The sequence below is a fragment of the Corylus avellana genome, chromosome ca1 (assembly GCF_901000735.1).
Source record: "Corylus avellana chromosome ca1, CavTom2PMs-1.0".
Classification (NCBI taxonomy): Eukaryota; Viridiplantae; Streptophyta; class Magnoliopsida; order Fagales; family Betulaceae; genus Corylus; species Corylus avellana.
In genome coordinates this window covers 38603106-38617695 of record NC_081541.1, presented here as the reverse complement: position 1 = coordinate 38617695, position 14590 = coordinate 38603106, and the positions used below count along the sequence as shown (strand labels likewise).

Sequence of the window (14590 nt, the reverse complement as noted above, 5' to 3'; positions counted from 1 at the left end):
AAAATGAAAACCATTTTTCAAAAATAAATAAGTTTTTTTTTTTTGTGAAAAATGGTTGCACAAAATACCAAAACTAGTTTTTATAATATTTTACGCTGAAACTAATAGAACCTAAATATCCTACATTATTTACTCTTAAACATAAATTCTAACAAATAACTAAGTAATACTTAACCTTAATTTATGAAGCAAAACTCAAATAGGGAATGTCTAATTGCTGGGCTGCGTTGACTGATGAATTTGGATGAGTCTTAGGTGGGCATTACTCATTACACGGACATGCTTGTTGTCCAAGACACCATCATGTGCTTAATTAATGATTTATTAATGACTGTTTTATTTACTTTGACTAGTTTGTTGGGTTGTGGATATTACGTACACAGCACAGGGTCACAATTCAAGACATTATCCTACGATTTGTTTATAAAGAAATACTACAGTTCTTTTTAGTATTTTTTGTTTTTGGTGTTTTGGTGATTCTACATTGATATTATTAAAAAAAAAATAGTTAAATAATTTTTTTTTTCTATTTTATAAAAAAATAATATTAACGTAAGACTAAAAACCATCAGAAAAAACGATAGCATTCATCTTGTTTATACTTGTCATATTACTCTTTGTTTGAGGAAACAAAACAAAGGCAGCAACAATAAGGGACTTCCATGGTTATTTTATTGATTATATATATATATCCCTAAACTTTAAAATAAGCAGTCAAATTCCCCAACATTGAATATTATGGCAGAATGTAACCTACCCATATAATTTTCGTTAAAATATTTTTTTAATAAGAAACTATAATGAAACAAGAAAAAGGAAAGTGATATTGGAAAGAAAAAAAAAAAAGAAAAAGAATAAGAGGATGAAGAAGAAGAAGAAGAGGCAATAAAGAGGAAGAAAAACAGTTCGGTTGATTCAACAGATAGAATACCCAATATATTATTATTTTTAATTTCTTTTTCTTGTTCTATTGTTTTTAATATTTATATTTATAATTATAATTTTTTTTCTTTATATATATATTTTTTAATATTCCTTTATTAAAGAAGACCTGGGTTACTTTTGATTTGGTATATAGTGACAACACAATTGAAAATTTAATCGAAAATAGATGACATGATCTGTTCGATAACAATTGAAACACAGAGAGAATAAATCTACAAAATCTAAACCTTAAAGAGTTATTTGACAAAATGTCAGAAAATACTTCTGAAACATTTTTTTCCCCTTTACACCAATTCTATCTAACCCTATATATATATATATATATATATATATATATATAAACCTAATAGATTTAAATTTCTTTTATTTATTTGAGAGGTTTCACCAATATCGTGTTACCTCCATTGTTTCTCTTCCATCAATCACCACCAAATTATCCAACTTGAACTCAATTACAAGTGGACATTGAAAACCATAGTAGCCACAAAAATCAAGAAAATTAGATAATTAGTCGTCACTCCATTAACAATGAGATCTGCCACCACTAGTACTCCACCATCATCATAAACCACACCCTACAATCCACCCATACCCACAATACTCCCATCTTCATTTGTAATTTTTTTTTAACGGTGCAGATTTAATTTAATATTTTTTTATTTTATAAAAAATTTGAAATTAAATTTGGACCGTTAAAAAAGCTAGAGGAAATGTGCAGCACCTAAGCCAAATCCTTGGAATATAACTAAAATTCTCCTAATCTTTCTCTTTAACCAATTTACTAGCACAATTTAATTAGATTTAATCATTTAATTAATAATTTAATACTTTTTCTCACATGTAATTTATATAAGTTAATGTTCGAATTTACGACCATTGCTCGAATATCACATTGTATCACTAATTGTCCCCAAATCTTAATAGGAAATTATAAATTTGATTATTTTATTAATATTCTAATATTTTTACTTACTATTCTTTCAAGACAATATAAAATATTAATTTTTTTGAGTATGTGTATACCTTTTATATTTGCCAAGTTTAATTCTGAATTAATCATAAATTGAAAACAGTCCAATTTTAAGATAAATGGAGATTTTATATTTCTTTTCTCTCTTTTAAGTCTTTAGATTTTAAATTTTCACATTTTCTTTTTGTTTAAAAATAATGAGAATGACTAACTTAATAAGAGTTTTCATGAAACTTAGTATTCCATTTGACCCAATAGGTTAAGGGGATCGTCGATATTAAAGTTTAGAAAAATAATACAAATTATCCCAAAGTCTTTTTTTTTTTTTGTTTGCCTAGCTTTTTAGATAAACTTTTAAGTAACATCCACTCCAATTCGCACTCATCCTTTGCTGTTTAAGTGAAGATAAAAAATTTGTTCAGTCCTTCACTCCTTCACTGGCCGGAAAATTGAATATGTGAGTCGTGGTATCAATGGTGCTGCGTATAGGTTGGCTAAGGCAACAATCAACGATGTCATAGATAGGAACTGGGTGGAGGAAACTCCCAAATGTATCTGTGATGTAATTTCGATGGAAAAACATTCTTTATCCGACAATTGATTCTATAGAGTATATTGATATTTTCTTAAAAAAATAATATAAATTTATTGTGAACTTACTCTATATAATTTACTAGTTTTAAATTATATTTTCCGTCCATAAAATGTAGAGTAGGTTTCTTTTTGGCGTATGGTTTTTATAAAGGTCCAATTGTTCTCAAACGATGTAGTTATTTAGTTCAAACTAATCATAAATTTAATGGCGAATTCACCTAATCGCTATACGGAAATAGGTGAAAGATGAGATGAAAAATTATTTTTATTATTTTTGTATGCTTTTAGGTGGGTTTTATTTTAATTTTTTAAGTGGCCGATATGAAAAGCCACTTAAAACACGCCACATCAGTTAGTATGATAAATAAGTATGAAGAGTAGTATTACCCATATTTTTATAGACATAAATTTCCTACAAACTGAATTGTATGAAAATTCTTCAAACCCAATTTCTAAAACTGTTGTCCATTTCTATGCGAGAAACACTTTTTTTTTTCTTTTTTTATTTTTAATATTATGTATTTTTCACATGATTTTTAATAGTATTAATAATAATAATAATAATAAAAAACAACAGCTTCTCACATGCTCATGAGACACATAACACTTTGAAACACTAAATTAAATAAATTCCTACAACCTAATTTATAGGGAATTTATATCCTTTCTATATTCCAAAAAGATGGTCCAACTCTTTCTTTTCCTCAAGAAGTACATGGTTCTTAGTTGATCTACGAAGCAACTCTTATCTCCAAAATTTCAATATCATGTGAATGATAAAGTTTGCATATAGGGGCTCAGCCTCTCTCTTATTTATGGTCCAAAACACACTTCATCCTTTCAATTCAAAGAATAGACAATGCATTAAAAATTCTCATTTTGTGGTCTATGCCGTAGTTAAGGGGTAAGAAAAAAACAAAACAACCTTCCATGCCTTCACATCCCATCTAAACAAGAAAATGAAATGCCTCGCCGCTCCAATCACCCAAACATTTGTCGGCTTTTTTGTTTCATATGACTTACTTCGATAATACACAAACTTCTGTATTTATTTAAATCGTTAGATAAAATAGATGGTTCAGATACGAGGGGATCTCAGTCCAAAAATATTTCCCTTCCCGTTTTCCATATTGAACAATAATAATTAGAACAAAACTTAACTTGTATGAAGAAATGTAATGAGTTTGATGTTGGTTAATTGCAATGATGGAGAAGGGAAGGTTTGGGCAATTTTTTGCAAATAGTTTCTGGGTTTCACCGTAAATAATTATGATATCTTGGATGCCACAAAGTATAAAGGAGTCTCCACTCTCCATTCTCTCCAACCAGCAAGAGAGAGGCAAGCTTGTGGTGGTGCTTAATTGCTTTTAAACTTGTCATCATTACTAAACCACATGTAATAGTCTTCTTTAGTATTAATTATTATACTCATAATTGTGGCTCATCTAATACTCAAACTTTTCTTCACTTTTTATATTTTTTATATTTTTTTTTAATTTTTTTTAAGTTTTATATCCTCCCCATATGCACACACAACTACACATCATAAAGGCTGGTGAGAGAATCAGGTGAGGAAATTAATGGACTCATTTCATAATGTTTTTTTAATAATGTTTTCTACTTTTTAGCCAAAAAAAAAAAAGTAAAAATATTAACAAAATGAATTTGGCTTAAGTAGGGTAAAAGAATTATAGCATATAACGGTTTAAATTTAATTTAATTTTTTATTTTTATGAAAAAGAGAGAATGTAAATCTGACCGTTGAAAAAACTATAACAAATATGTTGTTGTAGTTTTTTTACGGCACTTAAACCAAATTTTTAACAAACAACTTAACACACAAATCCTGATTTAGTTTGACAAGAGTAATGCTACATTTACAACTTTTTTATAATTTGCTAACAAGTGTCCGTATGCGATTGAAGCGACGTTAGTCATTAATTTTTTTTTTTTTTTTTTTTTTTTAACACCCTTCTTTCATGCACTAACATGTATAAATAGATTGGAATTGATAAATGTTGTTGGAGTTTTAAATTTTACGCGAATAAGAACACAGAAAAACTGTGGCTCGGCCTAACGATTAACATCGCAACCTACATTATCCGATGAATAAGTTTGGTGTAATGATATATTGGAAAATAGTAATACTATATATCATTTAGGGTTGATTGGAACTGACATATCAACTTTATAAAATAATTATAAGATAAAAATTTACTTTCTAGCTTTAGTCATGGGAAAAGTAACTTACAAAAAAAAAAAAGAAGTCATGGGAAAAGTAGTCACATAAAAGCCTAAAGCTTCGCATATACGCAAACTGTGCAATGATTCAATATAGTTTGCACCTTAATCAAATTTAGTGGCGGATGGGTTTTTTCATTGAGTAGTCTGGACTGGGTCGGATCGGAACAGATTGGATATGGGTCTTACTGTGTTAAATCCGGGTTGGATCATCCGTTTGGTTGTACGAGCGTACTCTAACAAATATACTGGGCTTTGTGGCTAACAAATATACTGGGCTTTGGGCTTTTAAACAAAGCAGTGAGAATTTCTTTTAAGATAATAATTAATAAATTGATTTTATATGTGACCCGCCATTAATATATTTATAAATTGATTTTATATGTGACCCACCAGTAATATATTTTTCAATAAATAAAATATAAATATTCAATAAAAATTTCATGAAATATATTGAAAATATATGTTTATTTTTTTCAGCTATGGACGTTGCCTCAAAAAATGAAAAATAAAAAAATGTTATGTTTGCTTTCCTCTACAAGATTATTATTTGTTATAATTTCTGTCATGGCTTGACACAATGATGTCTATCATCACTTTCACTGTAACCTTGGGGGTTTATTCTTGTTCTTTTTCGAAAAGTCCAAGTACAATCATGTAAGTTGGGGAATGTTGAGTATTTTCCATCTTCACCCACCCAAACTTCATCCTTCTCGTATGCTCAGTAATATAATTAACCAAGTAATGCTAATCGAACCTAGTGCACTAATCTGATCAATCATGATACGATCAAATTATTGATCAAAATCTATTGATTTTGTATTATTATTATTATTATTATTCACTAATCCAATTGGCCATGATAAGATCAAATGATCGACACTAGTACATTAGTCCGATCGATTGTGAAGCAATTAAACTTGACACAATTAAAGGTTTGATTGAACGTCCAATCCATCCTAGAGCATTTATCCAATCGATCATGAAATGATCAATGAACAATTGATCGGACCAATGAACTAGAATGCATGGATCAAAAGTTCAGTCCAACAATATTCAATCCTATCAAGTTCGATCATTTGATCTCGTTATAATCAATCGTATTACTAATCCATATAAAGTTTAACTGAAAATAAATAATGGAATAATATATATATATATATTAAAAAAGTGATAGGCTAAACAGAAAAATGTACTAATAATATAGAACATTAATTTTTTTTTTTTTATATAGGTTTTAATATTTTTTAATGTTTAAAAGGCTTCTACCAGGAAGGTTTTAATTATTTTTATAGTTTTTAATTTTTTTTTAATTGGCTAAAATAAATAAATATTAAGAACTACTATTAGTGTCAACTAGTATGTGTTGATGCTGTTAGTATAATTATCAGCGTCGACTAATATAAGTTGATGCTAATAAATTAATACAACTAATAGCAAAATGACCCGTTTTAGCGAAAATTTTGGCAAGATCCATTGGCGCTACTTATTCAAAAGTGGAAGAAAAAAGATCAAGATGGCACGTGAGTGGCAAATGACGGGTTGAGCGTCTCTTTTAACATATTTGACTAACGAAATAGGGGTTTTGGATACAAAATGATAGTTTGATAGGGTTGAGTAGTATAGTTGGCAATTCATTCGGGAAAAGTGACATGCGTTGTAGTTGATGGAGAGAAAATGTAATTACACCTTAATTATTTTTACAGATTCTTGATTTGATCAATTTAGGGATATCCCTATTTTCTTCCCTCATTATTATACGTGTTAGCACATCCATGCTAATAATGAACATGAAGGGTGACAACGAGTCACCTTGGGTTAGTCCTCTAGATGGAACGAATTAAGAACCTATACAGACATCCATTCAAAATAATAGAAAACTAGTATTTATAATGATTATTAAAACAAAACATGTTAGAAATAGGAGTAGCAAAAACACTTCATTTGGTGAAATTTAGCTTGTTTAATATATATCATGGTTTTACAAATAGTGGGAGATATTCTTGATCAAAGCAAATATAGGCAGAAGTAAGCAGTAAATAAAAATCATCTAAAGATTTTCTTGTTGGGATCTCGATCGTTGGTAATGAGCTCTTACTAATATCTTGATGGTGATAAGTTTTTGTTAAAAAAATGATTACTAATTAATTTCATTGAGGATATATATATATATTAGGTTTAGAAATTATTTCAAATGTTGAATGAATATTGAAATAATTGCAATGGATCATATATTGACATTTGATTATTTTGAATCATTTATCGAAATAATAAATGTAAAGTGAAGGTCATCATATTTTACTTAATGCCGCTAAAGGAACAAGAATTTTTTTTTCCACAGCTTTCATGCATGTAGGGCTTTGCTAATGGCTTTCAGCTTTACTAGCAACTGAATTGAAAAGCTTCTTCAAAGCTCTTTTCCAATGCAAAGTAAGGATCAACACTGATATGTTTTTGTTTGTCATCTGATCTTCTTTGTAATGGGATTTTCTGCTGAAACCCTAAAAGAAGTTGGTGGTGATGGTGAAGGACGCTGATCAATTCATTTTGTGTTTTAGAGCTATACACTGATCGATGAAAGGTTTTGAACTTTTATGATGGAGATTGTTTTGTTTTATTGTTCAGATTAGTTAGGTCATATGTTGTAGTTAGGAGTCTTTAGCCTTTAATTGGTAGGACAGTTGAGTATAATATTGTCTTTATGAATAGTATAAGTGTAGTTGCAAAAGCATCTTTTCTATAAATGATATAATCGCTTCAATTTTCCAAAAAAATAAAACTGTTGCACTCTATACCTTTGAGGGCTAGATTTAATTTCATTTTCTCTCTTTGTAATGGAACACCTAATTTAAAACAATCTGAAAACTTGATTGAGCCTGGATTAATAATGAATCTGGAACCAAGTGCTATATCCTATAAGAAGATATTCAAACACACAAGGGAAATGCAAGGGAGATATGAATCATAAACAAGTAGGATTTTACAATAGACTTCTTCAAGCATATATATATATGAAGTTCTCCAAACATTTTTACTGCTTAATATATAGTCATATAAATTCTTGCATCATATCTTCTATATACATATAATATATATGCATCGATCTATCATTTGTTTGATTTTCATATGTTGGCAAACAAACGATATGTTTTGGCATCAAGAACAATTTGTCGAACAGATGCTACTGCACCTACCATGGATAACACTGAGGAAGCTACTGCTATCAATGTGTTGCCCCAGAAAACAAGGCCACGCTTTGAGGGCTTGAAAGTCACATTGTAGAAAACCATTGGGAAAATAAAATCAAGAGGAATGCACCCAAATGCCCCCAAAAGTGCCATGATATCTCCAAAAAATGGCAGCATTGCAGCAAAGGTTGTACCTATAATCACTGACATCGACCGGAAAATCAATCTTGGCACAATATTTCGAATGGAAAACTGATCCATTTTGGGGTCTGCAAACAACTTCTCAAACACTTCGTTTGTTGGTTGCAAGTAAACCTGCAAGCAGCATATATATAATATAACGAATGCTTTAGAAAATTCGAATATCGTATGAAAGAATATTTTAAAACATGATTCTTTACATATTAATATTGTTTTATAATTAGGGGAAAAATTGTATTTAGTCCATAAGTTTTCATTTTATTTGAATTTAGTCATTGGGTTTCTAATTTAAAAAATAAAGTTTTTAGATTTTATTCAGATTTAAAATAGGTTATTGTATTACTTTACTGTCAAAGTTAACAGTTTGCAGCTATTTGCCATTTGACACATCAGCGTTCATGTCATCACCTAATGTCAATGTCAAATAAGCAATTTTCAACGTTTTCTTTCTCGATATAAATAATTAATAATTTGTAAGAGAGTTGTCTTCAATATATATATTATTGTGAAATATTCTTGTTTTAGTGATATTCAAAATGGAAAATGCTTGGTCTGTAGTAGATTTAACGGCCATAATCTTTAGGAATTGTGAGGCAAAATAGTGGTGAGTTGGACTTAATTACCACAGAGACAGCCGATGTTTGCAAAAGGGTGAAAACATTGGTCATCAAGAGAAACCAAGTTGGAAGCAAATGCATTCCATTGCCCATGAAATTTGCAAGAATAGTGCCCTTAGCCTGATTCCCAAATGCCCAGTACCCGGATATTGCCACGCTGAAAAAAGTCATGGCTATAACAGCGTAGCAGATGCATAAACCTTTCAACATCTTGCCCTTCACGGGAGCTGCTATAGTTGCCTGCAAATCGAAAAAAATCTAAGGCAATTTAGTTCTTTTCCCAACATATAATTAACCACTAGCTAGCATTGACTCGTTTAGAATCTAAATTTTTTTTTTTAGAAAAATATACTTTAGCCTCCTTAATTATTACCACATTTTCATTTACGTATATAGATTGTAGACTTAAAGTGACATCGGGATCCATACTACCACTGCATGTCAAATAAACACTTATAAATTTTTTTTCTCTGAAATACCCTTAAAAGTTATTAATTAACTATAACAAAAGAAACTAGATTTAGTGACATGCTTTGTGGGGTGTTTTAGGCTTAAAAAAGGTCCCCATACATTTAGAAACGCTTGAATAGGGGCACTTGACAAATGACTCAAATCATAGTGTTTGGATTCAAATTTATAGGCGTTTGTACAGTGAAAAACACTTCCAATTGAGGACATTTTAGGCCAAGCGTCCCCTTTTGGAAGTAGGGGTGCTTGGCACTCTGCAAGCGCCCCATTTTCCAAAGGAACATGATCCTCCCAATTTCAGTTGAAATTGAGAGTATCCATTTAGTGTAAAATGATAGGTAATATTGTCTTAACATTAAAGTTGAAAGACAAAAAGGAGCGCTTGCACAGTACACGTGCCCCTACTTTTTTATAAAACCCCCGCAAAAAAAAAAAAACCAAAATTAAATTTATTTATACAAAAATTAAAATAAATAAATAAATATTTTAAAAAAAGGTGGCTCCGGCCACCTTTGGGGTGGCTTGCGAGCCACCCTTGAGGTGGGGGTGGCCATTCGGGCCTCCCCCTAATTTTTCTCTCTTTTTAAAAAGAATTATTATTATTATTATTATTATTATTATTTTTGAATTTTTAGTGTGTGGGTGAGTGAGAGGGAAATTGTAGTGTTTTCTAGTGTGTGGTGTCACTTATAAGCGATTTTGAGTGGCAAATTTTCAAAAGTTATTAGGGACGCTTGAAACGTCCCTACTTTAAAGTAGTTAGCTGGAAAAGGAGGCGCTTTTTGTTTTTTTAATACAAGCGCCTCCACATTTTAGTGCGGTCGTTTGCACAGTAAAACGACCCAAAAATAGGAGTCGCTCAAATGTTCAAACGTCCCCACTCTTTAGTGTCGGTGTTTGCACAGTAAAACACTCCCATATGAATATGGGGGCGTTTTTATTAAAATGACCCTAGCTATTGAAGGTGTCACTAAACCTTGTCTTTTTAGTAGTATAACAAAATAATGACCATTTGAAAAAAATATTAAAAATATTTTAAAAAATAAACAAAAAAGGGTGACCCTTTTCATATTAGCCGCATAATTTTTTTTTTTTAAATGTGTTTTTTTTTTTTTAATGACTTCCAAGGTACTTGCGGATAAAAATGTAAAAATGTATAATTTAATACGTGGTAATAGTTCAAGAGGCCTTAATGTGACTTTTTAAAGTTTGAAAGCGTAAATAAAAATGTGAAATTTTTTCTATCACACACCCAAAATTAGATGCCAATCAAATCACAATTTAACCAAAACTTGGAATTTAAAAGAGGATTCTCCAGTTTTTTCCGCTGTCGATTTTCAACAAATTTTCTTAGCAACAAATGAATGTATAGTGGCTGATGAAGTATATATACCTGTATTTCAGGGACAATTCCACAGGCATACGTGGTGGCAATGATTGAAACAGCGTTGGCAGCACCAAAAACACGAATTTCTCCAGAGCCATTTACGGAGTAGTCTCTAGTAGGGGCGTTCTTGGAATGTCCTGTCAAAGAAGTGTATGTATATATGTATATATACATATACACAATAATACAAAGAAATGTTTTTTATGTAATTATCTTTTGAAGTACAGTTACCTATGTATATTGAACCGGCTGTGACGCAAGCGCTGTAAGCAAGAGCAAAGGTAAGAGAGACGAGATTGATATGCCTGAGGGAGTGAAAGGATGGAATTTGGGCTAACGACAGCATTAGGACTCCAAATATAATTATGAACAAGTAAAGCTTCATCGTCCCATTTGGGTTTGAGAGCAAATAAATGAACTGCATTCATGCCAAAAGGAAAAAATAAAAAATAAATAAAGACTTAATTAGTAATTAAACAAATTATAGATTCTCAATCTACTGACATTTCGGTTCCATCATGTCAGTAGACTTGTTTTGGCATTTTTTTTTTTTTTCTAGACCTTCTAGTTTATCCTAAAGTTGAAGCAGATAAAATGGGTAAATTTAATAATTTAATTGATATTCTAATATGTACTCTTCCTAGCTATGAACATTTAATTGAAATGAGAGGTGAATAATGGAAACAAAGTTAAAACTTATGACTTTTGCTTTAATACAATGTTAAATTATTATTTATCCTAAAAACTTAATGCTACCAATACAAAATTATAACCCTATGAATCATCCCAGCTCTCTTTTGGAACCGGTACAAGCAACAACCTTTCAGTAATATCCAACTCTTAGAAGCTCATGGTGTGTAACACTCCGCTCTTTAATTAAGGTTAAGTGTGCTCTAATTATTGCCAAGGTATGTTGGAGTTGGTTTTAAGTGCCTAAATGGGAGAGAATGAGAATTTTTTTTTTTTGAATTTAGTGTGATTCAGTGGGGAACGACCAATTGATCTAGACCATCGATCAATCAATGCTAACACTACCCTAACGAAGGAATATCGATGAGATCGATGAGGTACCAATCGATCGATGCTTCTTGTATTCAAATGAAAATTAGACATGTAAATATTTGTACTTGAGTTGCTTCCACCCACTTTCTTTCGAAGAATAAGAAGAAGAAGAATCAACATGTTTGCGTATTATTTAACTACTACTTACGAGGAATTTTCGTAGTTTAATGTGTGGGTTTGTTGTTTACTTAAAGCTTTTAGGTTGAATTTTATAGGTTTGATGATGATTTTTGAATAAATAGGTTATAGTTTTTGATAAGCATTGTTTCAATCAATATTCAATGTATGATTAGTTTTGATTGAGATTTCTGAAAGGGTTTAAATGGGAGAAAGACACGAACCTTAAGGCTCTGCCCACCTAGAAGACAACCAGAAATTACAGCGCCGTAACATATCCCAAATTGAAGTGGCCCAACAACATATTTGCCCCATGCAGGTCCTGCCAACGCATATAACCCCCACAAGTTAGCATCCTGTCGGCTTAACTACTTAAGCCAACAGACAAATCTCAGGGTTTTTTATTTTATTTTTAAAATAAATTCGTATTATTATTATTTATCTTGAACATGGAAAAAGGTTGGTAGGAGATTACTCACCTAAAATATCTCTAGCCATGTCCCGAAACCGAAGTTGGCGGTGACCAAGCTGTGCATGGTGCTCCAACACCATAGACAGAAGATTATAGGAATAGAAAGTCACCAAACCTGCAAGAATAAGGCAAACAGCTCCCCCAACCCACCCTAGCAAGGCCAGCGCAAAGGGAAGACTCAGAAGCGCCGGAGCCACGATAGACGTCGTCAAATGATACCCACAGTGCAACCATGACCCTAATTACCTCAAAAAAAGATAGAATTTTATTTCATCAACTTGGGAAATTATATATAGAAATTTGGAAACAAAGAAGGAAAAAAGAATTGCTAACCTCTGGATTTGAGGACAAACAAAGCTCCAGCATCGAGCTGTTTTGGAGGGTCAAGAACAGTATTTTCCTTGTCACCTGACATCTCTCTCTCTCTCTCTCGCTCGCTCTCTCCAAGACGTTGGTGAATGAATGAAGATAACATCTGTGCAACAAAAGCTATTTATAAGCGCAGCGTAAGAAGGAAACAAAAATTATTGGGCATGGTCTAATTATCTAGTGGTTCATTATAGAGTTGTGGATATTCAAACATCATGGTGGATTAACCATTAATAAAGAACATGGAAAAGGCAAAGAGTACAGTTGTTGAACAACAATCTGTCTACTATATATTCTCTTTAAGATCATCTAGTGTAGAGAGAAAAAAGGACAGTATTAGAAAGAAATATTACTATTGTTATGGTCAAGTCTGGTCGATGTATATAAGGGAAAAATATAATTTAGCCCCCAAACTATCAGTCATTTTTATTTTAGCTTTTTAATGTTCAAAAAGTGATAAAGTAATCATCTAAACTACTGACCAGTTACAATTTGGCCACTCTGTTAATCATCACCGTCAAATAGGATGAAAAATTCAATACGACGTTGTTTTGGCAAGGTTAAGTTACTAAAATGCCATTTTGAGAAAAAAAAATCAATTTTAACTTAATCTTGCCAAAATAACGTCGTATTGAATTTTTCATCCTATTTGACAGTGATGACTAACGGAGTGGCCAAATTGCAACTAGCTAATAGTTTTGGTGCTATTTTATTACATTTTGAACATTATGGGGCTAAATTGTAAATTACTGGTAATTTGGGGGGCCCTTTTTTTCCTATAAACTACTAAATATTCAAATTTCATGCTAGACTTACTGTTAACAAAGAAATGGCCCTGCATTTCTTAGAAAGGCACTGCCATCATTTTCAGCATGCTTTTAAAAAAAAGCTCTTTTAATTTGTGTGCACCTTTTACATAATAGAACTCGCAAACTAGGATCTTTGGAAGTGCTCTAGACTACCTAGTAATTCCTTTCACATCCAAGATGTTGAAAGAATTCAAAGTACTAGCGTTCAATAAACTTAATTACTCTTCCATTGGTTATTTATAGCCAATCTAGAGACACGACTCTTGGATAAATCAAGAGATACGATCATGGTAATTAAATAGACTACTTAAATATTCAAGAGATAATATGGTGGATCCAACCCACAATGGGTAAACACTGTTCCATATACTAACATGCACCTTCCACTTATAGTGGGGGCTCATGCATGTAACGCTTTCAAAATTATTTAATTGAGGAAATTAATTTGGAGTGTTACTAGCTTGTAGTGCTTCTACACTGATTAATTTGTAATTAGATGGAATTATTAACTTAAACACCAAATATTAGAGCAAAATATAGCCAAAAGTGGAAAAAACAATGATTTAAGCCGAATACTAAATAACCACAACAATATCATCTATCATCAAATACACAGAGCTTCCAAGAGAAATTAATTTACAATAAACATTATTGTCTATACTATGCTATGCCAACCTATCTGCACGAGCTTTTCTCTTAGTATCTTCAATCTCACTCAATTTTACCTACTCGATAACCTGCTAGATTGCAAAACATCGAGATATTTTACAAGTGAAAAAGTAATTGCGTAAGTCCAACTCTATTGTATTACTTACGCACTAATTAAGGTGCCCTTAATCCTAATTTAGTGTAGGGCATTACAATTACTATCGTAACATTCCATTCTTAACATGTCACAATACTTTGAGATAATTGTTCTCCTCGTACTAGCTTAAAATTTTTTATTCAGAAAAACTTATTCTTTGCACCAATGCTAGTAAAAATATATTTTATCTGGAATGTAATCCGTATAATCCCACACTCGTCTTAGGTACATTTATTATGGAATAATGCTATATACAACACCAATATTTCACCTTTATTTTACTATTCTAATGTGTCTCGGTCTAGTAGTCATTTGGGTATATCTAATGGCTACTAAACCCTACCA

The 14590-nt window shown here is 31.3% G+C and overlaps 1 protein-coding gene across 1 annotated transcript; it reads right to left on the bottom strand.

Moving 5' to 3' along the window:
- Nucleotides 1–7853: 7853 nt before the first annotated feature.
- LOC132171751 (GABA transporter 1-like) lies at nucleotides 7854–12677 on the bottom strand. The gene is made up of 7 exons (XM_059583147.1): nucleotides 12596–12677; nucleotides 12270–12500; nucleotides 12015–12112; nucleotides 10843–11029; nucleotides 10618–10748; nucleotides 8763–8996; nucleotides 7854–8253 (listed from the first exon to the last, which is right to left on the bottom strand). Exons 1-7 carry the CDS (start codon nucleotides 12675–12677, stop codon nucleotides 7873–7875), a joined length of 1344 nt encoding a protein of 447 aa, XP_059439130.1. The 3' UTR covers nucleotides 7854–7872.
- Between the last annotated feature and the right edge of the window lie 1913 nt (nucleotides 12678–14590).

Excerpts from the sequence above, each read along its gene's own strand:
- LOC132171751 (XM_059583147.1), bottom strand. The coding sequence starts at position 12,677 with ATGTCAGGTGACAAGGAAAATACTGTTCTTGACCCTCCAAAACAGCTC. Across the intron at positions 11,030-12,014 it reads TAGGTGGGCAGAGCCTTAAG|TTCATTTATTTGCTCTCAAA; the intron begins GTTCGTGTCTTT and ends GCATGAATGCAG. Across the intron at positions 8,997-10,617 it reads GAATTGTCCCTGAAATACAG|GCAACTATAGCAGCTCCCGT; the intron begins GTATATATACTT and ends TTCGATTTGCAG.